General features: G+C 40.7%; 1 protein-coding gene across 2 annotated transcripts in view; it reads left to right on the forward strand.

The window, feature by feature from the left end:
- The window catches only part of EFR3A (EFR3 homolog A), a 648,826-nt gene that overhangs the window by 457,035 nt on the left and 164,741 nt on the right, over window positions 1-27,050 (forward strand). For both annotated transcript variants that reach the window (XM_029592044.1, XM_029592042.1), the window contains 2 exons: window positions 11,229-11,364; window positions 22,003-22,167. In XM_029592044.1, the coding sequence (XP_029447904.1) occupies window positions 11,229-11,364; window positions 22,003-22,167 (301 nt within the window). The remainder of the gene's footprint in view (window positions 1-11,228; window positions 11,365-22,002; window positions 22,168-27,050) is intronic.

Raw genomic sequence — 27,050 nt, forward strand, 5'->3', positions numbered from 1 at the left:
GCTCTTAACCAATTACTCATGAATGCATTTCTTTTAGCCAAATAATGATAGGTTTTTATCATACCTGTACTTCTGTATTAGGTATCCTGTTTATCTGTCTCAGTGTTTTCTAAATTGATGGTCTCTTGGACCATTAAGTTAGGTTTTTTTTTCTATTATGATTGGTCATCTTATTGCACTTTAACAGATTTTGTCGGGGAGAGGGAGCCAAAACATGGCAACAGATGAGTATTGACGGTTCCTCTCGTATCTCTTGATACCTTTGTGCTATGAACAGCGGTGATTTAATGCCTATCATCGATTATTTTGCTTGACATTTTAAGAAAAAAGAAAAAAAGTAAAAAAGAAATAATTGCAAAAATTTAAAGATGTTACAATTAAAGCAAGGTGGCCCCATACCTAATTAGGAGTCTGTATGACTTTGACAGACCCTTTGAGTGAGGGGCCTACATATATTTGGCGAGATTGATTCATATGAATTAATTACCAGCGTTACAATTGTTTTTGGATTTGTGTGTTCACAAGTAAGGTACGCTGGAATACGGTGTGTGAGTGGGTAGAGGTTTGTGACTGCTACAAACAGAACCATTCTGAATAGTACCACTCATGGAAGATCTTGTCTGCCATGTTCTAATCCAAGGGCTAACTGCGTGGGTCTAACAGATGAGAACTGTATCAGGAAGATGGCCCTTCATGTTTTTCCATAAGATATAACCCCATCCCATATTTTGACTGCTTCCTGCTACAGGAGACTGGATTCCATTGCTACTACTTTTTAGGTTCATTGAGGAAGAAACAGGAGTGGGACCACAGAAAATCCACATGGATAAGGATTGGAAGTGAGCTAATCCTCAAACACTTTTTAGAAAAGTGTGTCTGTGAGGAACTATCTAAACTTAAAGTAGGTAAAGCAATGGTGTTGAGGGTTTTAAAAGAACTTAGCAAAGTTCTGGCAACTTCTCTGGCTGAATTTTCAATTCTTCTTTTGAATCAGGAATAGTTCCAGAAGACTAGAGACAGGTGGATATAGTTCCTATTCGCAAAATTGGAAGTCAGGAGGAGTCTGGAAACTATAGGCTGTTAGTCTGATTTCTGTAGGGAGTAAATTAGTGGAATTGCTACAGTGAAGGATTGTGATGCTTCTGGAATCCAGTGGATTACAGGATCGGAGGCAGCATGGTTTTAACAGAGATAATTCTTTCCAGTCAAATTTGATCAATTTCTTTGATTGGGTGACCGGAAAGTTGGATGAGGAGAAAACATTAAGATGTAGTGAATTTGAATTTCAGTAAAGCCTTTGGTATGTTTACAAATAGGTGACTTATAAATAAACTGAGCACCTTTGGTGTAGGTCTTTAAGTGATTGATTGGGTTAAAAACTGATTGAATGGGAGGCAACAAAGGATAGTGGTAAATGGAGCTCACTCCGAGGAAAGAGAATTACCAATGTACTGCAGGGATTTGCTCTTGGACCAGTTTTTTTCAACATTTTAGTAAATGATATTGCAGAAGGACTTTCGAGAGAGGTTTGTCTTTTTGTAGATATCAAAATCTGCAACAGGGTGGACGCCCAGAAAGGTGTGGACAACATGAGAAGGATTCCAGGGAAGCTTAAGGATTGGTCTAGAATCTGGCAGCTAAGATATAATGATAAAAAAAATGCAGTGTCATGCATTTTAGGCTGCAAAACCCAAGGGGGAGATCCAGTCTTGAGGGTTACATTTTTCTATATAAAAAATAAGAGCAGGATCTGGGGGTGATTGTATCTCAAGACCTCAAGGTGGCCAGATGGCTAAAACCAGAAAGATGCTTGGGTGCATTGGAAGAGGACTGGTTAGTAGAGATGTGAATCGTGTCCTCGATCGTCTTAACGATCGATTTCGGCTGGGAGGGGGAGGGAATCGTATTGTTGCCGTTTGGGTTTTAAAAATATCGTGAAAAATCGTTAAAATCGTGAGCCAACCCCCTAAAACCCACCCCCGACCCTTTAAATTAAATCCCCCACCCTCCCGAACCCCCCCCCCCCCAAATGCTTTAAATTACCTGGTGGTCCAGAACGGCGGCGGTCCAGAACGGCCCCCTCAATTGAATCCTTTTCTCTTCAGCCGGCGCCATTTTGCAAAATGGCCGCCGCAAAATGGCGGCGGCCATAGACAAAAACGATTCGACGCAGGAGGTCGTTCCGGACCCCCGCTGGACTTTTGGCAAGTCTTGTGGGGGTCAGGAGGCCCCCCCAAGCTGGCCAGAAGTTTCTGGGAGTCCAGCAGGGTTCAGGAGGCGATTTCTTGCCGCGAATCGTTTTCCGTACGGAAAATGGCGCCGGCAGGAGATCGACTGCAGGAGGTCGTTCAGCGGCGGTCCGGAACCCCCGCTGAACGACCTCCTGCAGTCGATCTCCTGCCGGCGCCATTTTCCGTACGGAAAACGATTTGCGGCAAGAAATCGCTTCCTGAACCCCGCTGGACTCCCAGAAACTTTTGGCCAGCTTGGGGGGGGCCTCCTGACCCCCACAAGACTTGCCAAAAGTCCAGCGGGGGTCCGGAACGACCTCCTGCGTCGAATCGTTTTTGTCTATGGCCGCCGCCATTTTGCGGCAGCCATTTTGCAAAATGGCGCCGGCTGAAGACAAAAGGATTCAATTGAGGGGGCCGTTCCGGACCGCCGCCGTTCTGGACCACCGCTGGATCCCCAGGTAATTTAAAGCATTTGGGGGGGGTTCGGGAGGGTGGGGGATTTAATTTAAAGGGTCGGGGGTGGGTTTTAGGGGGTTTTAGTGTGCAGGTTTTCCTGCCCTCCCCCTTCCCCCGATTTACGATTTTATAACAATAAATCGGGGGAATTGGTGTTGTATCGTGGCCCTAACGATTTTTGACGATTTAAAATATATCGGACGATATTTTAAATCGTCAAAAAACGATTCACATCCCTACTGGTTAGCAGAAACAGGAAGTGATGATGCCTCTGTTTAAGTCCCTGAGATGTCATTTGGAATACTGTGTACAGTTCTGGGGACTCCATCTTCAAAAGAATATAAACAGGATGGTGTCTGTCCAGAGGGTGGCTCCTAAAATGGTCAGTGATCTTCATTGTAAAGCATATGGGGATATGCATACCCTAAAGAAAAAGCGAGATAGGGGAGATAATGATAGAGGCATTTAAATACCTCAGAAGTATGAATGCATAGAAGATGGGTTTCTTTCAATGGAAGGGAGACTGGAGAGGATCATGGGAGAAAAGGGCAAGGGAGTAGACTGAGGCATAATTTAAGGAAGTATTTCTTTACGAAAGTGGTGATGAATGCATAGAACAGCCTCCCAGTGAAGGTGATGGAGGCAAGGTCAATATCTGAATTCAAGAAAGCACGGGGGATCTCTGCGGGAGTGGTAGGGATTATAGAGTTGAGTAGGTGTTCATATGGTCTCTTTCTGCCATCATATATGTTTCTCATCTTCCTAAGACCCATTTTGTTTGTTTTTTAGGTTCTTTTTTATGTCTGCTCATTACATGTTAAATTGCATAGCACAAAAATATATAAAAGTCCCCATCACAAAAAAAAACAAACTCTTGACTGGACAAATTTCTCCCAATATCCATGTATTTTAGAGAATTTTAGACTAATAGCAAATATCCTTTTTTGGGTAAAGTGGTGGAGGAAGGGAATACCAGACAAATTAAATCATTAAATCAAGAAAGTGATTTGCCTGATGCCTTCCAGTCGGGATACATACAGGATTTCTGAATTGAAATAGATGAGATAAAAAGAGATCTAGACAAGGATGTAATGCCACTTACCTCGTGAGCACCTCCAGCATAGCATCTTGCACCGTGCTGCATCCAAACATCCTGGCTAGGACTTCCTATATAGGTTCTGCACCAGGGACCTCCTGGGGCGCCGACTGATATTACATCATGACTAGTATATAAAGGAGCTCTGAGTATCCAGCCGGTGCCTCAGCAACAAGTCCTCCTGCACTAGTTGTCTGTGCTATGTTGCTTCTGGTCCTTCCATGCCTTGTCCAGCCTAGTCTCACTGTGCTCCTCCTCTACACAGCGCTGTCTCTCCACCTAGCCTTGTTTCCTTGTCCTGCTTTGCTTTGCCTTGCCTCCCCGTCAACCTTCCTTGGACTGATCTTTTATTGCTGACCTGAACTGACTTCTGCCTATGCTGTGCCATTTCACTGCCTACCTTGAGCTATGCCTGGACTCAGTCTCTGTTCGATCTCTGCTGCTGAACCCTGCCTGAACACCAACCTTGCTTGTTCTCTGTCTATCCTGACCATCACCTGGATTCTGCATCTTATCTGTGCACTACCAGCCCAGATTCCTGTCTAGTCTCTTTTTCTCTCTCTCCTTGCCCGGAGGTGTATGAGTTGCTGCCTGATATGGTCTGATCCATGCTTGCAATCACCAGGCTGCATCAACCTGGCAGCAGCCCAAGGCTCCAACCCCCAAAGCGTGATAAGGTTATAAAATTGCTTTTAGCAATGCTTACTCTGTCCATGGCCTATGACATAGTCAATCATAGATTCTTTATGAAATGACTATTAGAGAAGTAGGAAGCTCAATATATAGATACTTTACTTCATTTTTAGAGGAAAGAGCTCAGAAAATTGTTACTGGTAATTGTCTGTATTGTCTCCAGTTTAATATTTATTTAAAACCCTTAGGGAAGTTATTTTATGAGCTGGACATATACTGCCTTTTATATGCAGATAATATTTAGCTACAGATGCTGCTACTCCCTAATTGGAATGAGCTGAATCTGAATTTAACAGAGATAGATTGGATGAGAATAAACAAATTGATGTTTAACTTACAAAACTAGAGGTGTTGTGAATTAAGAAAGCTGTGTCTCCCCCACCTACTTGAACTTAGCTCTTAGATCCATAATTTAGGTATAATTATGAACAGTTCTTTAATCATGGACTTTCAGATAGCTGCTGTGACTAAACAGCCTTTTTTTCAATTATAGTGTGTCAGCTTAGGTCTTTTTTTCTTATATGTTAAACTTATCTTCATGTTGTATGCACTAATACTAAACAAACTGGACTACTTCAGTTCTTTTTAATAGGCTTGACCAGTTGTAGCACATGAAAACTGTTGATGGCTCAAAACTCTTATGCTTGGTACATCAGTGGATGTTCGGTAAGAGATTATATATTAAACCCACACCGGAGAAACTGTACTGGTTCCCCAAATATCAAAGGGCCCTTTTAAAAATCTTAATACTGACTTTTAAAGGTGTACCTGACCTTAGAGCAGAATTCCTGTCATGGGCTTGGAAGAGTGGACCTCGGGACTGCTGACTGACAGGGCCAAGGCATGGTACAGAAATCATGAGGCAGAGACATAGGCAGGCAAGGTCAAGGCAAGCGGAGTCCATTCAGAAGCAGGAGATTGCAGAAACCTGAGACCTTGGCTTCTCTATCTGTTGGCCCCATGCAGGCTGCCAGAATTCTGTGTTGAAATTTCACCACACCGTTGCCTATGTTCTTTGTGCAAAGTTTACAGAAGCCATGTGTACCCACATGATTCTGTGTTGGTGTTCATCAGTGTGTTTAATTAATTTTTTATGTGCCATTAGCTGTTTCAATAATACACAGAGGTCCAACTTTAATCCAAACCAATTTAAGTTTATTTACTATTAAAAGCCAATTGTATTAGACCCCTGGGAGACACAGAGTGGGAACCCATTGTTTAAGGGCTCTCCCTGCATGTCTCAACATTTGTTAGTCAGGGCTAAGTTTTTATAGATAAAAAACATCCAGACACTGTATAAAGTATCAGGTACCACTTGTGCCTATCCAATCAGGCAAACTGTATCTATGCTTCCCTGATACCACCTCCCACGTTAAGATCCAATTAGGCCTAAGAAGGGCCCACGTGTCTATTGAGTACTGTCAATCTTCTGTTAGTTCGTCCTGTCAATATATCAATCATTGTAGTAGGTCTGTGTTCTGTCGCTTGTTCCAGGCCTTTGATCAGAGTCTTGACCTCAGGGAATCTTCAGTTTAACTGTCCTCTTTCAGTCGAGATAGGAATCTGTGAGAACAAAGCTTGGAATGTGGCCTCAGCCATTTGCCATCGATAACCTCATGACCTTTCATCATATCTGGTTAGGTCTGAATTCATTCCAGATGGCTCTCAGTAGCCATTCACGCACAGGTCAGCTTAAGTTCAGTTCAGTGTCTGCCAGCAGTTTCAGTTAAGTCCGACAGCAAAGGACTCTGGGATAAGCTGAGTGAGCCGAAGGCCTGAACCAAAGTCTTCATGTTAGCTGCTCATACATCAAGTGCCAGATCCACCTTGGCCCATGGAAAGAAGTAACGGTATGTATGATGCAGGCAGCTGAAGCATAAAAGAAAATGGGCTTTAATGATGCCCATACCTGCACAAAGATGTCCGGCAGTAACACACGGGTTCAGCATGTGCGCATAAAGTATCTCCTTGCAGCCACTGGTACTGTGAGATGTGGTTTCTGGTACTCATTTATTTTATTTATTCACAGGTCTTTTTATACTGCCTATAACAGAAAATTGTGCTAAGCGGTTAACAGTAAAAACACATAAGTGATACAGTATCATGCCACATGTGCAACAACACAATAGGCAAAATAAAATAGAACGCATGTCCATCTAAAAAAATAAAAATGAATTAGACTTCAGGAAAAGCCAATCACCCCTCTGCCTTCTATCAGATTTGAGCAGAGGTCCAGGGAAATTACCCGCAGACAAAGGCATCAGTGATGCCTTTGTCTGCGGGTCTGCATCGGTAGTAGTTGGATGTCTTCCTCCTCTCCACCAACCTGATCTTGTTCAGTATCTTGAGCAGTTTCTCCGCGATGGTGTTCTTTTGGTTAGTAAAGCTTTGGTATCCTGATCCCAAGAAGGCAACCTTCATTGCCAGATGTCTCCTGCGGTGGGCACCAAAGTTGAAGGAATGCTTCTGGTATTTCTGGCCTCTCTTGCCAGCCATGCTAATTCCTTCGGCCATAGGATGCTCCCTCTACCTTCACTTGAGACTCTTCACCTCCCTCTGTATAAGTCTCTCGCTCTTCAGAATCTCATCATTTGCCATTATCTGCAGCACTTGCCTCCACTGATTGAGATCAGTTGTTAATTGGATCTCCAGGGATCTTTTCTGGAATTTGTCACATTTGGGAATTGAGATGCTGAAAGTTGCACTTTCTCCCAGATGCTGTACACATACTGCTTTCACTTGTCTTTTCAAGTTGACTTCATTCAAGGACATGTTTCCTTCTCCTGAGAATTCCTCCTCCTCCTCTCAATGCTGCTAAAGTTACATGTGTTGTGGAACAATACTTTGTCACATTGAGGAAGAACAATTTTCAGACAGTTGATTAATTGGGAAAACATTTGAAAATTGTCCTTCCTGGGGCCAATATCAAAAAATGTAGCACATGAGTTGTCAAGACCATTCAGGTCCTTTCTGCCATGCTAAAAGAAGGAATCTGTTTAGATATATAAACGATTAAAAAAGGGTTAAAAACCATAAGAAGAACATGATAGTGAAGGTGATGAACATAGGGAAAAATAACCCTTGCTGTAGTTCCACGATGTTAGGCTCCACATTTGGAGTTACCACACAGGAAAGAGGGATATAAGCATCATAATGGATAATACATTGAAATTGTCGACTCCGTGTGCTGCAGCAGTCAAAAAGTAAACAGACTGTTAGGAATTATTAGGATGGGAATGGTGAATAAAAAAGATAATGTCATAATATCTCTGTTTCGCTCCATGGTGAGACTGCACCTTCAATACTGTGTACATTTCTGGTCACTGCATCTCAAGAAAGATATAATGGCACTGGAGAAGGTATAGAGAAGCGTGACCAAAATGATAAAGGGGATGGACCATCTCCCCTATGAGAGAGGCTAAAGAGGTTAGGGCTGTTCAGCTTGGAGAAGAGATGGCTGAGGGGGGATATGATAGAGGTCTTTAAAATCTTGAGAGGTCTAGAATGGCTAAATGTGAATCAGTTATTTACTCTTTTGGATAATAGGACTAAAGGGCATTCCATGAAGTTAGCAAGTAGCACAATTAAAACTCATCGGAGAAAATTATTTCACTCAACGTACAATTAAGCTCTGGAATTTGTTGCCAGAGGATGTGGTTAATGCAGTTAGTGTAGCTGGGTTTAAAAAAGGTTTGGATAAGTTCTTGGAGGAGAAGTCCATTATCTGCTATTAAGTTAATTTAGAAAATATAGCCTTTGCTATTACTGGCATCAGTAGCATAGAATCTACTTAGTGTTTGGCTACTTGCCAGGTACTTGTAGCCTAGATTGGCCACTGTGGAAACAGGATGCTGGGCTTAATGGACCCTTGGTGTGAGCCAGTATGGCAATTTATGTTCTTTTGTTGTTAACCAATGCCTGTAAGAATTGGGATCTGTATACTAAAATGTGTTTGCATTAACACATTAAACGTATGATATTATAATTATTAGCAAATCGCCATGTACAATACACAATAACTGTATGCGTGTTAGTTATCGCCAGTTCCCTGGAAGGGAATGCTATTGCACATGAAAATTATCTCAATGCCTATTAGGTAATGTGCTATCAGGTTTTAATACCATGAGACTTAATGTAGCCTACCTAGTGCAGCAAAGTTTACACCTCTGAAGATGTATCTAACATTCTTAGTAAACCACTTTAACTGAGGTTTTTAAGGTTCTGAACTGTCCCTGAAACCAAAATATAGGGCTTCCAACACCTTCCTCCCCAAAAAAACATTTTTGATAAACCTTCCAGGCCATGCATATCCCTCTTCCTCCCCCCACTGCATCTTTGGCACTCGTGTTAAAGTGTCAGCAATGTCATTTTGATTTATGTAATCCTTTTTATATTCCACAATTTCCTTTACTCGTTAAATGATAGAAAAAGACCATCTAACTCATTCTGTCTGGCAAATTATTCTAAACAAATTTGTAGCTATACATTTCAGCTGCCAGCCACAGAACGTGGAAAATTAGCAAGGTTTTTCTAATCCAGGATAAACTTTTTTTTTTGTCCTCCTCCTGTGTATTTCGCTATCTGGGCAGATGAGCATACACGATCACTGTTTAGTAAGGATGTGCATTCATTTGAAACAAATATGCAAACAGCAACAAAATAACCCATCTTTTGATTTGTTTCAAACAATTAAAAAAAACATAAAATTTTCATTTAAATTCACTTTCAGAAATGATTTTGATTTTAAACTTAAAAACAAATTTTGAAAACCCCAAAATGAAAAACTTATTAAAAAAAAAAAAAAGAAAATCTGGCGCCCCTTTACCCTAGTGATTGAACACACACACAGGTTGGGGGCCCGAAGAACTAAAGATTCCAGATCACGGCTTGTTATTGCTCGCTTTCTAAACTACAAACACAAACACAGCCGTTGAAATATAAAAACTTTTCTTTAAAGATCTTTCAAGATTTCTCCACTAAAGTATCAGCAAAACAGAATTTACGTCTGTGTGTTCTCAATTGGTGATTAGGCAGGTACGCTTTGCTCTATTATACCCAGCAAGGCTCCGGATTTAGCATGATGGGAGTCATGTCTGACTCTCCTTCCGATGCAAAACAATTTGTGGAGCAAATGGAGTTCACCTGGGGTGAGGGAAGGTATGGGGGGGGGAGATGGGGGGGGTCATGTGCCAGTATTGTTATTTGGGTTAAGTAGTAAAGCTGTATTGTAAACTGCATTGTGAATTGTGGGTGATTCTTTTTTTTACTACTTTAGTAAACATATTTCAAACAAAGAACTGTCCCATTCTTACAGTGGTGAGTGATTTGTTTGGGGATTTTATACGGCGATGTAGATAGCACCAGTTAAAAATGAGCTTTGTACCCCACGTAACACTTGTATGGTCATTATTTAACCATAAGGCTGATATTCAGCGCTACTTAGTGAGTTAAGTTTGGATTTATTAGGCTAAGTGGCAGCATTTCAAAATTCAGTGGCCAGCATTTAAAAATGTATTAGGATAAGCGAGGAGTATGATGGGACATTCTGGGGCAGAGCTACTTATTCAGCTAACTTGTAGCTAGATTCATCATTCTGCTGTATTTTTAGCAGAATGATGAGCCATGCTAAAAAAAAAAAAAAAAAAAAAAAGGGATGGGGGTGAAATCGTGCAGCCGCCTGCATTGCAGGCAGGCCACACACTTTTCGCACCCATAGTGCCACGGGAAAAGGTGTAGTTATTTCCCACGGTGCTGCCAGCAATAATGTGGAAAACATCGCCCACAGCACTGCCAGGCCATAACCCCGCCCATACTCCTCCCTTCCCCTCATTTAAATAATATTGCCATAATATGGCTGTTATCGCATGCGGTAGGGCATTATCGCATGGAGTAAGGCCACATAGCATTTTGATAAATGAGTCTAATGGCCAGATAAGTGCCGATATTGAGCCGTTTTCGGCTACGTTACCTGGATAAGTTAGACCTGCTAAGGTAAGGCTTACAAAGCCCATCTGATCTAATTTTCTCTGCTCATTTTATATTCCTGTTGCAATACTGCAGATTCCACTTGATCATCATCTTCACCCTCCCTTCTCCAAAAGAAGGAATCCTATGTGCTTGTCCTATAATTTCTTGAAGTTCAATAGTAATTTTGCCTCCACTATCTGTACTGGGAGACTTTTTCATGCATTTCACTCTTTCTATGAAGAAAATGGTAACTTTCCTCTGGATTGTATCTAATTTGTCTTTTTTTTTTTTTAGGGGGTTAATCTCCAGAATAGCACATAATTGCATACTACACGAAGAATTCTCATTAGGTAGACATTATATATATATATATAATTAGGTAGACAATGAGAATAATCTTTGCAAGCATTTTCAGTTTTCATCATCATACTTGTCATACATGCTTTAATATATATATTTACCCTGTTTACTGTCTTTCTATAAGATGACATGGGAGATAGCATGTATGACAAGTATGATGATGAAAACTGAAAATGCTTGCAAAGATTATGGAAGTCTGATAAATTCTGAAATAGGCAGACTGGATAGGCCATATGGTAGTTTTTTGCCATCGTGTTTCTGTTTCTAAATAAGATAAAAGTTGGAAGTAAAATTGTACAGTATTAGTCACTATGTCCAGTAATATCCTGAGGAGGAGGAATAATGAACGTTCAGTATGTCAAAATGTCAAATTTGCAAGTTCATTATATTTACAGTTAAAAAGTAATTTTTTTTGTTTTCAGGCTCAATACTCACATCATGTGATACAGCAGATTCTAGGACATCTAGATGCACACAAAAAAGACTCCCCTCGCCTTCGAGCAGGCATTGTGCAGGTTCTTTTGGAAGCAGTTGCAATTGCTGCTAAAGGATCTATAGGTAAGCTTATATTAACTAATTATACATTTTTTCATTGCAGAATAATGAATATAGAGTATCTAGAATCTTATTGAAAAAAAATCTATAATATCTTGGAAAACTTGAGTGTTGTATACATCATAAAATAATTTGCCTGAAGATTGCTTCTGTGATGAATAGGCTAGAGAATAGGAGAGTTGATAAGAGCACCTAAAAAAAAAAGGAAAGAAAAGAGCAACTATCAAGCTTGATAGTTGCCTACTTAAATTGTAAGCTCTTTGGGGTAGGCTCTATGATCATGGCTCATGACAGCCTGCTTCCTCTTTCTAGCTCTTATTCATAAAAGTGATACAATGTTTGCTCTTCAGTCCCACAGAACTACTTCCATGTCCAGAAGTCTATCAAACATATCTTTCAGTGGACCTGCCATAACCTCTGTGCTCCCTTAATATCTTTGGCTATAGATAAGGTTCCACAAACACATGTTTCTATAAATGGTATGGCACCTATCCCACTGCCATATACTGTTTTCCCTTGCCAGCAAAAGGCAGTCATCATCCAATTCCTTCTTCAGTGAATACTGAGTAGAAATTGTCATTTCCTATTACCAAAATGGGCCCTTTTTAAGGGCAAAGGTCCTCGGTACCAATTCCTCCAGGAGAACGAATAATGGTTATGGGCTATGTCCATTAAAGTAAATTAAAAGAAAAATTTCACATCAGACCACAACCCTTTTTCTTATTTTATCGTGAAAGATATCAAAAGAGAACCAATCCAATCTCCAAAGCTGTTCTAGATCTCCAAGCACGTACAATCAGTTATATAAATCGTATATTTTATTTAATATATATCAAAAACCAATCAACATGCAATTTCTTTATTTCCTTGCATCATATTCTAATGTTGAGTTGCTATGCCCCTAACCATTCCCAACCCAATTATCTATTTATTTTCCAATTTACATCATTAATTCGTAACATGCCTCACTACCAATCACCTTAGATCTTAAGGCCATGTATTATCAGCCATCTTAGGCCTCAAGGTCATGTGTCCCTTATGTCTCCATTTTGTAGAGGGTATCATGTGATGTTTTTCTTCATCTCAACTTAAAAACATGTTTTTCATTCCTCAAAAATAGGAAGCTTTGCAGTTTTGTTCTAGCTAGGCTCCAGATGCAAATCTAAAATTTCCCTAGATTCCAGACAGCATGATTGCAACATTATAATCATACGACAGCATGTACAAAAAGCATTCTTAGCCTAACTTAATCATTTTTTCCACTGTGACACTCATCTAGTTGGCCTAATTAGAGATCCAAGAATCTCTGAGATCCCAAATTCAGGATCTCTTAGATCTCTAATTCCACAAAATAACCATGTAGCATTTATTTCTATTTTCTCAGTGTCCTTTTTCACACATTTCTCCTCATTGCCTCTCAACCTTACAGTCTCCCTTCCAGCCTTCCGCCTTTCACTGACATAATTCAAAAAAAGTCTCATCGCTTCACTTTAGCTATCAGACTGTAAGCTGCCACTATAAATCTTCATTTTGGAAGGATAATTTTTTATTAGATATTGTTGCTTTTGACTTTTTTTCCTTATAGTGTTTCCTTCAATATTGTCTTGATTTGTATATTGTGGAAATCTATAAATCTCCTTTTGAATCACTTTTGAGCTATCATCCAAACCTTCCCCCAAAGATCAAGAGGTCAGGCAAGCAACATTTAGCAATAAAAAGAAGAAGCAAGAGCAGGTACCTCAAACAGAGCATCTTCCTACAGATCGCATATTGCCCCCCTTCATGTTATTTTCTTAAAAATATATTTTTCATTTTCATACAAGAAAACACATGATTCTATATAATTGGGAAGATGTTTCTTAGAGCTTCATCATATGTTCAAACTCGTGGTCCATTTAGGGTCCAAAACAGTACTCTGGAAACCAGTTCATCTCATTTTCTTCAGTTTATCCATTCCTGTTATTACTATGTTTCCACTTCTGAGAATAAATGTCATGTTTATACTCCACTTCCCTTGGGGAATGAATTATCTTCACAAAACATACATGGATAATATATATTTTAGGAGGTCTCTCATTCTGATTCTCCAAGTTGGACATACTTCCCAAGCCAGCATCAGCCTTTTGTAGCCTCTTCATATTATATTATTAAAATTAATGTATTTTTCCACGTGTCATTGTCAACTTATATCTTTGCACCATTGCTCAGCACTTATGTAATTAATTCATCAAGGTCATGTGACATATTGGGCCTTCTTTTGCTGGAAAATTCTGAATCAGCAAATCAGAATGACTTATAAACAGCTATGTAAAATGTTGAAATGAAGTCCATATTTTTCTATAAAAGAGCAAAGTTTTGTTAATCCTAAAATGCTTTTACATAATAATTGCTTTCATTACAGTTTTTCAAAGCTTAAGTAATTTTCCTTAAGAGAAGTTGGCTCTTATCTAAATATTTATCAACTTTTGGTAATCAAGAAGTTAGCTGTGTCAAATTAATAAACATCTGCTTGAAAGAGGATAAAATAAGAACTCTGTGATTTAATCATTGTTTTCTTTCTGTTGCCACAGTTCCCATCTTAGTTTTAATTTTGAGCCCCTCTAGAAGGATTACAATGAGCATTGCTGATAGCTCAGTTGCTTACCTGTAACAGGTTTTCTCCTAGGTCAGCAGGATGTTAATCCTCACATCTGGGTGACATCAACTGATGGACCCCGGCATGGAAAATTTTTGTCAATGTTTCTAGAAGCTTTGACCAGCACACTGAGCATGCCCAGCATGCCGCTATCCACGCATCCACTCCAGGTCCCCCTTCAGTCTCGTAACATAGATAAAAATGAGTGAAAATAAAACAACGAACCGGAAGGAGAACCCAACTTCGTGGGGAGGCGGGCAGGATTCCTGAGGTCTAAAATCCTGCTGCTCTAGAAGAACACCTGTTACAGTTAAGCAACTGTATTTTCCCCTAGGACAAGCAGGATGGTAGTCCTCACATGTGGGTGAGTACCAAGTTCCAGACTGTTCTTGTCAGCAGGGGAGACTAAAAGCAACCGAACAAAGCACCAATAGGCACAACAATAACTGTGCACTGTTGGTCAATTGAGTGCTGTCTGGTTCCCAAAAGAGGTACAAACAGGAGAGTCTGGTTCAGGTCTGAAACAGGTTGCGTAGGATGGACTGACCGAGAGCGCTGTCCTGATGCCCATCCTTGACTGGCCAGTAATTTATTTATTTATTTAATGCTTTTATATACTGAAGTTCTTATGTACATCATATCGGTTTACATAGAATGGATAGAGAGGAGGCAAAGAGAAAGGGTAGAAGTTACATTAAACAAAATAACTGGTTGAACAGAATGGCAATAAGTTGAAGGTTGTCATCATAGAGATTAAAGGATAGTGGAGGAAGGATAGGCAAAGAAGGGGGAGAACAGTAGTAACAATGTAACTGAATAAACATAATGAAAATAACTCAGAAAGGAATTATATACAGGTGATTTGGGTTGCATGTTAGCAAAAGGGAGTGGGGAGGAGTTAAGTAAAGGCCTGCTGAAAAAGCCAAGTCTTTAATTTTTTTTTTAATGTCTGAGTGCAGGGCTCAAGTCGTATGTCAGGCGGCACTGAGTTCCAGTGGAGGGGCCAGCAATGGATAATGCTCTGTCTTTGGTGGAGATGAGGTATGTGAGTTTAGTAGGGGGAATATATAAGGTGCCAGTGTAAGCTGAGCTGGTATGTCTGGTGGAGTATGGAAGTATAGAGAATTGTTTAGCCAATGCATGCTTGGATTGTGAAGGGTTTTGTGAATTATAGTGAGGGTCTTAAATAGTATTCTGAAGGAGATGGGGAGCCAATGGAGGTCTTTTAAGATGGGGGTGATGTGATCGCATTTGCGGGAGTTTGTGTGAATTCTGGCTGTGGTATTTTGAAGCATTTGAAAGGGTTTGAGGGAAGCAGTAGGGAGGCCAAGGAGAAGGGAGTTGCAGTAATCAAATTTGGAGAAGATTACTGCTTGGAGGACAGTGCGGAAATCATTAAGGTGAAGGAGAGGTTGGCGTTTTTTTGAGGACATGTAACAATCTTTCATAGTTGTGCTAATAAATTTTTTGAAGTTAAGATTGCAGTCGAGAGTTATGCCACGGTCTCTTACCTGATGTAGGATATGGAGAGATGGGGAATTGGGGATGGGATCAGTGGGAGGACCGGAGGGTTGGTTATGAGAGATGAGAAGGAGTTCAGTTTTAGAGGTGTGGAAGGCAAGGTTTAAATTTGATAGGAGAAGATTAATTGAGGAGAGGCAGTTTTGACAGGTTTGGAGGGATTTGGGGATGAATTTGATGATGGGAATGATAATTTGGACGTTGCCCGCGTAAATGAAGTGGGTGAGACCAAAATCAAATAGGAGTCGGCAGAGAGGCAACATATAGTTATTGAAAAGGGTAGATGAGAGGGAGGAACCTTGGGGGACACCACAGGTTAGTTTGGTGGGAAGGGATTAGTTGTTTCCGATTTTAACTTTGTAGAATCTATTGTCAAGGTAAGATATGAACCAATTGAGAGCAGAGCCAGTAAAGCCAATTTCGGTTAGCCTGCTTAGGAGGATTTTGTGGCTAATGGTATCAAACGCTGAGGAAATGTCAAGTAAGGCAAGGATGTAATGAGCTGCAAACGTGTGAAGAGAACTCCAGGTTGCAATTCGACAAATTTCGGCAACAGGGACTTGCACCCAAATTGTTTCTTCATACCCAATCAGCCACTGGCTGAGAAATGTATCGTCCAGCATGAATGACATCGAGCAGCGATTTCCCAAGATACCAGAAAAGGCGAGACGCAAAGGCAGGCCTTTGCCAAAGGGCCCACCAAAGGGTCTGACCCTTTTGGGCTCCTGAGAGGGCATGAAATTCTGACCAACATTTGTCTGCTTGATTATAGTTCAGGTTGTATGCCAGTTTAAGAATGATTTGTTGTGGTGCTTGTTTGATGATTTGGTTTTTTTTAAATCAGCGTATGTCTCCCCATGGCTAGTGCAAGCACTGATTTATCATATAACAACACTATCTGTCTTATCATGGGGAATGGTGTATATGGTCATCTGTGGAAAGTTGTACACAAAACACAGGTGTGCAGCAATGTTTGCTTGTATCAAATTTGTGCAAAAATTTAAGTACCTAAAATTCTGACATGATGTATTCTCTGCAGCTCTCATTTGCTTGTATTAATGCCCAATCCTTAAAGAAAAAGGACATAGAGCTTGCAGATGAATCCAGAACCAAGTGGGTTATGCATCTACCAGCAGATGGAGATGGAGCAAACAGACGTCACAGTATATATATACCCTTGCAGTGACATCAGCCTGCCAGTATTCTCCGTCTCCATTTTAAGAAAGGAGAATTAAGGGAATAATTTTGCCCTGCTCTCTAGCGGTGATACTAAATGGTCCCTCTCCAATTTGAGAATTCCCGAGGTGACTTCTGTGATCCCTCATCTTTGATCCGACGTGGACTTACTTGCTTAAGCAGCTGAAAGGCAGCAGGTGCTGGAAGCAGAGCATACCAGTGACGGCACTTGCCCTCTCTCCCCCGCAGCCGGAGACCATCTCTGTACTCGGCCAGGTAAGGCTGAGCTCCGGTAAGTTTAAAAAAAAAATAATAATAATATACAAAGACTTAGGAGGCTTTTGTTGCAAAGAGCTTCCTACTTCCCCTGCTCTCCATGCTTGATGCTCCGTTCTGACATTCTTCCCTCTCTCTAAGTTCAAGGGACGTGGGCAGCCTGGTGGGTTGAGCAGCTTCCTTAGGCTAGGCCCTGCTCCGAGGCTTTTTCGCTCCATGCCACGTGGTAGACTGCAACGGCATTTCATGTGCTTTCTCAGGCTGCTCTCTACAGGATTGTCGGTTCGGTGTGTGCAACTAGCAGTGTGTCCAGGTTGTGCGCTCAGTTTTTGGACCCACAGTTGGGCCTTATAGTCTGTGCGTCCAAGTTATATGGCGCCTTCGTGGTTGCACGCTTACCTGTGCGCACAAGTTGTACTGTGTGCTTAAGTTTTTTAGGACGCTTATCTTTGGGACGCCGAGTTAGAAGTGAGGGTGTGGGTCGCCCAAGTGTTGGATGCCAAATTTTTGGGTGCCTAAGTTGGAAGTATATATTTAAAAAAATTTAAGAAAAACCTGCTAGACGCATGCCTTCTGCCGCTGCTAGGCGCACTGTTAGCCATAGTGGTGCCTATGCCTAAGAAGTCTAAGCGCCTTTCTCTGCACTGCCTGAAATATTAGGGCATCTCAGCCAGGATTGCCCATTAACTTGTGCCAGCACTGTTTGGAGGCTGAGGGAGAATTATCTTCCTCTGATTTCATTAAACCTGCTTCTTCCATCTGGATGTAGGTCTAGGAAAAGACTCAGTTGGGGCACCTGAAGTTGGACCCTCCGCTAACTGACAGTGAGCCCTCCAACCAAGGAGACTCAACCATTGTCAGTACTAGCCAGTCCGGTGGGGTTAAGGAAATTCCCTTCCACTGATTACTGAAGCTGAGATATATTGTGAGATTTCTGGCAGATACTTTGGCGCAGACATTAATTAGGATACAGGGTACTCTGATTCAAACTAGTACACTTATTTTTAAACATTCTTTGGCACATGGTGCATTACATAGTTGGTCTGAATTTAAACTCATGAAAGATAATGATGTTTCTAAAACAGCATAATTAGTCACCGGGTTTTCCAATGGATCCTGAACCATTTTGGCTGCTTACTAAAATAGCTCCTGATATGTATTTGATTATTGCACAAATATAAATAAATCTTTGACTTCACGCTATGTGCTAGAGATGTTTAAAATGGCTATTATTCGGCTCATTATTCGGCTCATTATGAAAGACCATAAGCTTTATTGAATTATCGTCCAGCTTCTAATTTGTTTGCTTTCTCTAAAATTTTAGAAAATTGTTTTATGGCAGTTGGAACAGCTTTTGGAGGAAAATAATTTATTGGACCCAAATCATAAGAGGTTTAGATGGTATTGCGGTACAGAAAACATTTTCTGTATTTGATTTATTGCTTCAATTGGATAAAGGCAACTCAGTATTACTGCAACTGGATATAGCAGGTGTTTTTGATTCTGTGGATCATCAATTACTTTTAGCCCGGTTGCAAGCATTTCATTTTACTTTCTTGGAATCATCCTGGTTTGCACCTATTTTTTTTAAATCAGGACACAAGCAACAAATTGCCATGGGTAATAAGTCTTCCACATGCATAATATGTCTTCAAGTGTCCTTCAAGGGAGTTTACTTCTCCTTTATTGGGCCTGTTTCCTCCTTCAGATGAGAGTGAGATATTTCCAACTCCTGCTCTCCTGGGCCTCACAGGACCCCAACTTTATCTCCCCTCCCCCCACCCCCCCCCCCCCCGGGTCTGGAAGTGATGCTGTTGACGTGGGTGGGGGGGGGGGGTGAGAAAGGAGCTTGGGGATGCAGGGCAAAGAAGAGGTGGAAGAGAGGGAAGTGTGGGTAATTCTAAGAAGGAAGGGATGGGAAAGAGGTGTTTGGGGGTTAACTGAGCAGGGAGGGGGAGGAAGGAGGCAGGGAGAGTCGAGGAGAAGGAAGAGGTTGCAGGGAAATAGAGAATGCTGGGCAGGAGTATAAATGTGAGGGGATGATTAAAAGGGAGTAATTGGGAGACATGAGAAATAATAAGGGTATGAAGGGGGATTGACTGTGTACAAGATCCATAATTAGTCAGTTGTGGGAATGTGCATTTCTTCTATCTTTGTACTTTGCTTAGTGTAGGAGGACATATATTTCTGTTTCTAGTTCTCCAGTTTTACACTGCATGTAGAGCGGCTTTTTGGTGTTTCCATTCTAGTTCTTCTCTCTACATTTGTAATTTGTGGACTTTTGTTCTGTATTTGGTGAAGGTTGGTTCTATGTGTGTGACTTAAGGTGAGAGAGGTATTTTACTAGCATGCAGGCATTTGTATCAGTCTTATTTATTTTGATTTCCCAATAGGACATGCATTGTTGCTTCACTGCTACATTTTCATAGATAGGGCTATTCCTGTTTGAGTCCTCAGAGTTAGTGCTGCTGTGGTATGGTAGGTTTGAACACATGTGAGTATTTTTGTTTTCAGGTTTTATATTTTATAGTGCGCCTAATAGTAGAGGGAGTTTGTGTTTCTGTTACTGAGATGACACCAGAACCAGAGTATCTGTTTTGTATGGTGAGTCGTACGTAAAAATATCCTAGTTCTACGCTGTACCCATTGTTGTGGGGGGAGGGGAGATCCTGTGGATGCAACTTACATTTAGCCCTATGATGGTCATGTGTTCAGTATGTCATGCATGTATGCATCATCTGTCAGGTATGTCCCAACAGAAAACAGTTTGGGAACCATTGCCTTGGAGGAGAGAAAAGACAGAGGATATGATATATAGACATTTAAAAACCTAAAAGGTTTTAATAATGCACAAGAATCAAACCTTTTCCAGTGGAAAAGAAACTGTAGAACTAGGGGTTATGGCATGAAACGCCAAGGATGTAGATTCAGGAACAACATCAGGAAATATTTCTGCACAGGAAGGTGGTAGATGTATGAAATCCTCTCCCGGAAGAAGTGCTAAACACAATAACTATAATGGAATTCATCAAGACAGGGAATAAACACAGAGCATCCCTAGTGACTAAAAGATGGAAATGAAAAAACAGGGTACTGTGGGTACCTAATATTATTGCATGGGGGTAACTTCCATGGAGTAGCAGTTACAACCCTACGCAGAAGTAGATTTTAAAAAGTGTGTGCAAAAAAAGACCGCGCGTACATGTAAAAGATCGTACCCTTGACTAAATTATATTGTAAAATCTACTTTTGTGCATAACAATGTACCGTGAGTAATTTTGCATGTAGAAATAGAGGCAGAGCAAGGAAAGGACATTCCGGGGAGGGGACCAAAATATGCACATGTAAGTTGCTGTGAAGGTAATGCATGTCGGTCTTTTACCTGTGTATATTTTCTGCTCATTTTCAGACGTAAGTGATCGTAAACATCGTAAAAGTAAAAAATAAATGACTAGGTGAGGGATCTAGTTAACTGAGGGGAGTGCAGGCTTAAGAACCAGAGAGGTCTGGATGAACTGGAGAGACTGGGCAAACAGGTGGACAAATTGGTAAAACTCATAATGTCCTTCACTTGTGCATGTTTTGAAATTGTTTTCACTTGCATGTGTAGAAGCTGACAAGTCTTAAAGTAAATTCGCGAGTAATATTTCCTCTTGTAACTACTTAAAATTAGGAACACACATACATGTGCTAGGCATATTTTAAATAATGCGCACAGATCATATAAAATTCAAGTGTATGTGTGCTCGCACCCATATATGCACATCTGTTGGTGCCTGTGCACTTGTTTTTAAAGTTACCATCCCGGGGAGTAACCTGCATGGAGTGTCTGTATACAAGACTAAACACCTTGCTGGGCAGACTGGCTGGACCATTTGGGTCTTTATCTGCTGTTCTTTATTACTACTGTGTTACTAACACTTCCTGCAACTTACTGCAGAACATTAAGAGGGTTTTGAAATAACTCTGTGTTATGTTGGAAACCCAGACTTACGTTGGAATTGGAGGAAATTCAGCATACACTTGTAATGCTATTCCAGGTCACATACATACAGCCACATGCTCTAGTAAACCATGCCACAGCACAAGTTCCCTGATCCATTTCCCATCCAGTGGAAACAACTAAAATAATATACAATCAAACAGTCTTAAACAGGATGGAGGAAAACTCCACTCCCAGTGAATTATTTTTGTTTTGAGAAAACCAGGAAGATCATATGAACATCCTTACCTTATCAGAAGAAACAACAAACTTACATGACTTTCCTCACACAAATACTCTTAACTCAGAATTGACTTAATGAAAAACAAAATATGCCTCCCCATCCTAAGAGAGAACTGCCTACAGAATGTCATTAACCCAGCCCTCCTACATTTTCTACAATGGAAGAGTCTGGAAGCCTTCACAGTTCATGCTAGACTGCAAGTTAATTATATGCAGTGCTTAAAGGGGAAATTCAACCAAATTAAAAACAAGAACATTTTCAGCACAATCCTTCAGTAGTATGCAATTCTTTTCTTTTCTTTTTTTTTTTATCTATCACACTGGCAAAAGTGCAAGTGGAAGAAGAGCTAGATAAAATGAGATGACCTTATTTCAAGTATTTAGTTTAGTATTAAATTTGATGATTCACTTCTGATAAGCATCTCAAAGCAATCAAAATCAATCATAATTCCATATAAACTATATAAAATCTATTAATTAGAAGCAAATGTCATAACAGTGCAGTACAAACCATATAAAATCATAACAATACAATAAAAATACAGAATCTAACAGCCAAGAGTTAAGGAATATGTATTGTACCTTGGCTCCTAATGGATCATTTAAATAGTCTGTAGAGATGTGCTGTTGTAATCAAGGCCATGACTGTGATTGACAGGTCACTTTGTCCTTGAAGTCAGAGTATAATCTAAAATCCAGAATTTCTTATGAGATATGTTTGTTATATAGCTGGATTTTGTATTTTACCAGATGTGTAGCCCTAGAAAATTAGATCCATTATTATATCTGACAGATTTTTTTCTTACAGGTCCCACGGTTCTTGAGGTATTTAATACCCTACTGAAGCATTTGCGCCTAAGTGTGGATTTTGAATTGGGTGACAGACGTGACTCTGTCAACAGTATGAATTTCAATACGTGCTCCAAAGAAAGTGATGAAAGAATTGTCCAGAATGCCATCATCCAGACAATTGGTGAGTAAACTTTTTTTTCGTATTCACCCTAACTTGCTAATGTATATGCTGCATGTATTTGTATGTACAGATAGGTAAGCAGTGATTTCATGAAATCGTAAATGGCTGTCCTGCATGAATCGCAAATCCACAAGTCTGGTTTAGTCATTGATGGTAAAATAAACAAGATCTGTATAATGCTTAAAATAATTTTCAATTATCACATTTAAGAGTTATGGTTTATTAATTAAATAAGGCTTGACCCTTATCACATAAGGATAGTTAAATATGTCTTGTTAAATACCCATAGAAAATGTACTTACTTGAAAAAATGATTAAAATCAGAGGCATGTAAACATGAATTTGAGGGACTGTCCACAGTCCAAAAGGTGCATTAATTGATTTAATACAAACAAAATGTGCTTTAAAAGTTCAACAAAACAAAGTCCCCAGTCTCCCAACATGGATCATGTTTTACTAGGGTTGCATCAGTAGGGCATAGATTTTCAAAATGAAAAATAAATTTATAAAGACAAATCCAAAATACGGGGAGGGCATACTGATGAAAAATATCAGCAATATTCCTCAATTAAAGCACTGTGCAATTAAAGGTGTGCAATGTTCAGTCACGAATAAATGGAGAACCAAAGGAAAATGCTATGTATCCTGCCAGTGTGCAACTAGGGCAGCTTCTAGATGTGATAGGCAAATATAGAGGCAATGTTAATTAAAAGAAAATAAAATAAAGAAGGCTTTGAGGGCATGGATAATCTTGCCCACATATAGCAGTGGACACGGACAAAGAATGTCATAAATTGCCCCCAACAATAGGCATTTCACCCTGTTTATTTGGTCACACTTGATATCAAAGCCTTGTATTCCATGGATTCAGGACCAGTGGATTATGCACCTCTACCAGCAGATGGAGACAGAGCAAACTGACATCATAGTATATATAGTCCTGCAGTGACAGCCTGCCAGTATTCTCCATCTCCAGCAGATGGTGGGACGTGCATCTCCCTACTGGGGATTGCTTCAGATTTTGGAAGGAGAATTTTAAAAAGAAAAGGACCCACTTTCCTGCATTGATACCAAATGGTCCTTCCCCCAGTTGAGAATTCCTGAGGTGATTTCCATGGTCCCTCAGGATGTGTGCCTTGGTCCGGTAGCTGGTTTTTCAGCCGGCGTGGACTTAGCTGATTGTACTGCTTAAAGGCAGCAGGTGCAGGAAGCGAAATGTGGTGGTGACGGCAGATACCCTCTCCCCCACAGCTGGAGACTGTCTCTGTACTCAGCCGGGAAGGGCTGAGCTCAGGTATGCTTAAAAAAATGTACCTTACAGAGACAGTGAAGGAAGGTTATTCGGGGATTCCCCTTTCCTGGTCTCTGAGCTCGGCGTGCCATTCTAACATTCGCCCTGATCCGAGGGAGGTTCAGAGGTAGCTTGGTGGGTTGAGGGGCCTCTTTTGGCTAGGTTGCACTCCGAGGCTTTTTCATTGCATGCCACATGGTAGGCCGGACAGTGTTTTCGCACGCTTTTGCCTACACGTTTGGCTGTCCTCTTTAGGACATCAGTTCAGCCATGCATCTTGGTGTGCATCCAGGTTTTGGATGCTTAGAGAGTCGGCTGGGGCGTCCAGGTTAAGCGGCATCTGGCTTGGATGCATGCTAATCTTGAGTGCACAAATTGAGCATATGTTTGTGTGTGCTTAAGTTGAGATAACTAGCCTTGCGGCGCCTAGTTTGGGACACCTGGCTTTTTGGACACCTAACTCTTGGACGTATTAAAAAAAAAAAAAATATATATATATATATATATATATTATCAATTTATATAAATCTATATATAGATATACAGTCAAAAGAAAAATGGGACTTTGCTCTAAACCGTGGAATGGGACAGAAATAATTTAGATAAGAATGCAAAAAAGCCCCAAAACCCTTCTTACACTAATATACAATTCATACACAAATATAAACAGATTCAAAAAGACATTTTTGTAGTTGCAAAAGCTTTAATTAAACAACATATTTGTTTCTTTAAAATATCATTGAAATCCCAGTTACCTAAAACCAACCCACATAAGCACTCACACACGCACAGATACACCCTCCAAGAACTATTTAGAAACTGAGCCCTACAATACAGCAACAATGTATCTCTTGTACTAGTGAAACAAAGTATCTCATTCTTAATGGCCCAAAATCTATACCTAAAACAAAAACATAGTAACAGTCTATAAACTTAGATACAGTTTGGAAGGCACATAAATAATACAAAATCTTTTGGCTGAAGGAAAAAAATCTTTCTAAAGCTCAGCATGGAGTCTCTGGACTCAGAAGAATGGATATTGTTGGACAAGGCATTCCTGCTGTTTGTGGATTGCTGGAGCCTTTTGTTTGTAGACCTCATAGCGACTTCTCACAGTGCAAAAGTTCCTTGATTCTTCAGTTGCAAGAGAGAGCCGAAGTCCTTGGGTATCGATGCTCTTGTGCAGATCTGGCCAGAAGACAAGCTGCTGTATGCCTTTCCCCCATGGCCCATGTTGGGCAGAATAGTTCAAAGGATTGAAGGCCACAGGGGGATGGTGCTTCTAGTGGCACCAGTTTGGTCTAGAAGACCATGGTATACTGATATGCGAAGGCTCCTGATAGAGACCCACTTTGTCTTCCTCTGCTCAGGAATCTGTTGCTGTAGGGGCCTGTCCTTCATGAAGATCCGAATTCGTTTTCTTTTACAGTGTGGCCTTTGAGAGGGCTTGCATATTGAAGCATGGGTATCCTTCTGCAGTGATTGCCACCTTACTACGAGCTCGGAAGTTCTCCATTTCCTTTAGCCTATGTGCAGGTATGGCGAGTGTTTGAGGCTTTGTGTGAGGATCGAGGTGTTCTACCTTGTTCAGTTAAGATCCAGCTCATTTTGGAATTTTTTGGTTAAATAAAGAATTGGCCCTTAATTCCTTGAAGATACAGGTAGCAGCTCTTCCTTGTTTCAAGGGCCAGGTGAATAGTGAATACTTATTGTCTTATCCTGCTGTGGCCCGCTCCTTCAGGGTAGTGAAACATCTTTGTCCTCCCTTGCAGTTACCGGTTCCTTTGTGGAGTCTTAACCTGGTGTTGGATTTCTTGGCGGATCCTACATTTCGACCTCTACATAGCCTTTCCTTGCAGTTGACTTTGGTAATTTGTCTGCGGATTGAATTTCTGAGTTGATAAAAAAAAAAACATACCTTACTTCACAAACTATCCATATTATGAAGTGATAATGTTTCAAGACTGAGGGCTTAAAAAAGTTTCAGATTTGAACACCAGCAATTTATCTAGGCATGAGCAGATGCACATTCCCCACTGCTACCGGCACTCCTAACAAACTCTTTTGAGCATTCATCCAATTCAGTGCTATGAAAAACATGTTGTACTGGACCGAGAGGTGTTCATATTCACCTTCTGGGAAACACCCTGAACAGCCTTTGTAAAATGGGAACAGAAGTCAAGTGCTCTGTATCCTTAAAGATGAGAAAGATAGCAGGAATAGAACCACAAGGGAAGCTTTTTGAGAGGAACAAGCTCTAATAATTATTGGCGAAGGAACAACTTCCCCTTGAGAAGTGATCACGGCATACAAGTTGGTCCGAATGGGAGACCAAACAATGATGATGCGCTAGAGGATGAAAGAAGTGTTGTCAAGGTTTTCTTTCATTGAGTAGTAAAAGTTTTAAGATTTTGGTTGCAACATTTTCTGCTACGATTTTGGTGAAAAACAGAGACCTTCGGAGAAATTCAATATGAGTGTGGTGCACAATACTTATATAAAAGGGCTGCAGTTGCTGGCTTGTATATTTGAAGTGATTGTGACTAGGACCACCACCTTTTAGGTAAGATACTTCAAGAGGCCAACTCTAACAGCTCGACCAGGAGGTTGCATAAAACGGGAGGTCACAAAACTGGAGGCCAGCAAAACCTTCATAAATTGTGATATCCAAGAATAAATTGAAAGCTTAATTTCCTGTTCTTTGAAGAAATAAGCCACGGTGGCAGTAAGGCGCCAGCCTCACTGATGAAGTAAGTGAAGGGAAACAGAGGACCTGCCTGGTATCTGGATGAAAATATTTGCCCTCTAAATCCATATTTTTCTTTGGGGTATGGCGTTTTCATCAAACAGAAGATACTTTGGACCTCTTTGAGCAGTGAAATTGAGCGCTGAACTCCCATGCTATCAGGTTGAGTGAGGGATGGTTCATAAGGTATAGATGACCTTTTCCCTGCAGTGTTACTTTTTTTGAGCCACATAATGGCAGCAGGGCTTGTAGTCCCCTTATACTGCTAAACTTAAGAGCTCTCCTTTAGCTCTCTCTGAATTTAGTCATGTTACATTTTATATTGATGATGAACATGTCCCTTCAGGCATGGCTAAACATGTTGGTCTAGGGTATTCTCCCCTCTTTGGATTTATCCCATATCTGGTGTCACTGGTTCCTTCCCTTCAGGGACCGTAGTCTGTGTCCATTTTCTCTAAATAAACCTCTTGGAGCTGTGAACCATTCTGGTTTGCCCTAGAGGTACTGTCCCATCTCATAACAGGAATAGGATGGTTGATCCAAACCAATAGTCAAATGATAATCTATGAAAGCAAGTAGAGAGGCACAGGGTCCATGACCCTCTGCCAAGAATCACAGCAGATTAAGTATGAGCTCTTGGTTGTAAGACCTCCCTTTTCAGAACAGACCTTCCCAGAGTCTCCAATTCATTAATGGTTAACCTTCATAGGGTCTTCTAACCTCACAGACCAGCCATCCTTTTGGACCCTGATCCTTAATCCTTTTTGCATTGAAAAACATCAAAAAGACTGAATTGTTGATTCTATCCTACAGAGTGAATACAGATCAACTCCATCCCCCTTTTTG

This window comes from Rhinatrema bivittatum, chromosome 2 (genome assembly GCF_901001135.1).
Source record: "Rhinatrema bivittatum chromosome 2, aRhiBiv1.1, whole genome shotgun sequence".
Lineage (NCBI taxonomy): Eukaryota > Metazoa > Chordata > Amphibia > Gymnophiona > Rhinatrematidae > Rhinatrema > Rhinatrema bivittatum.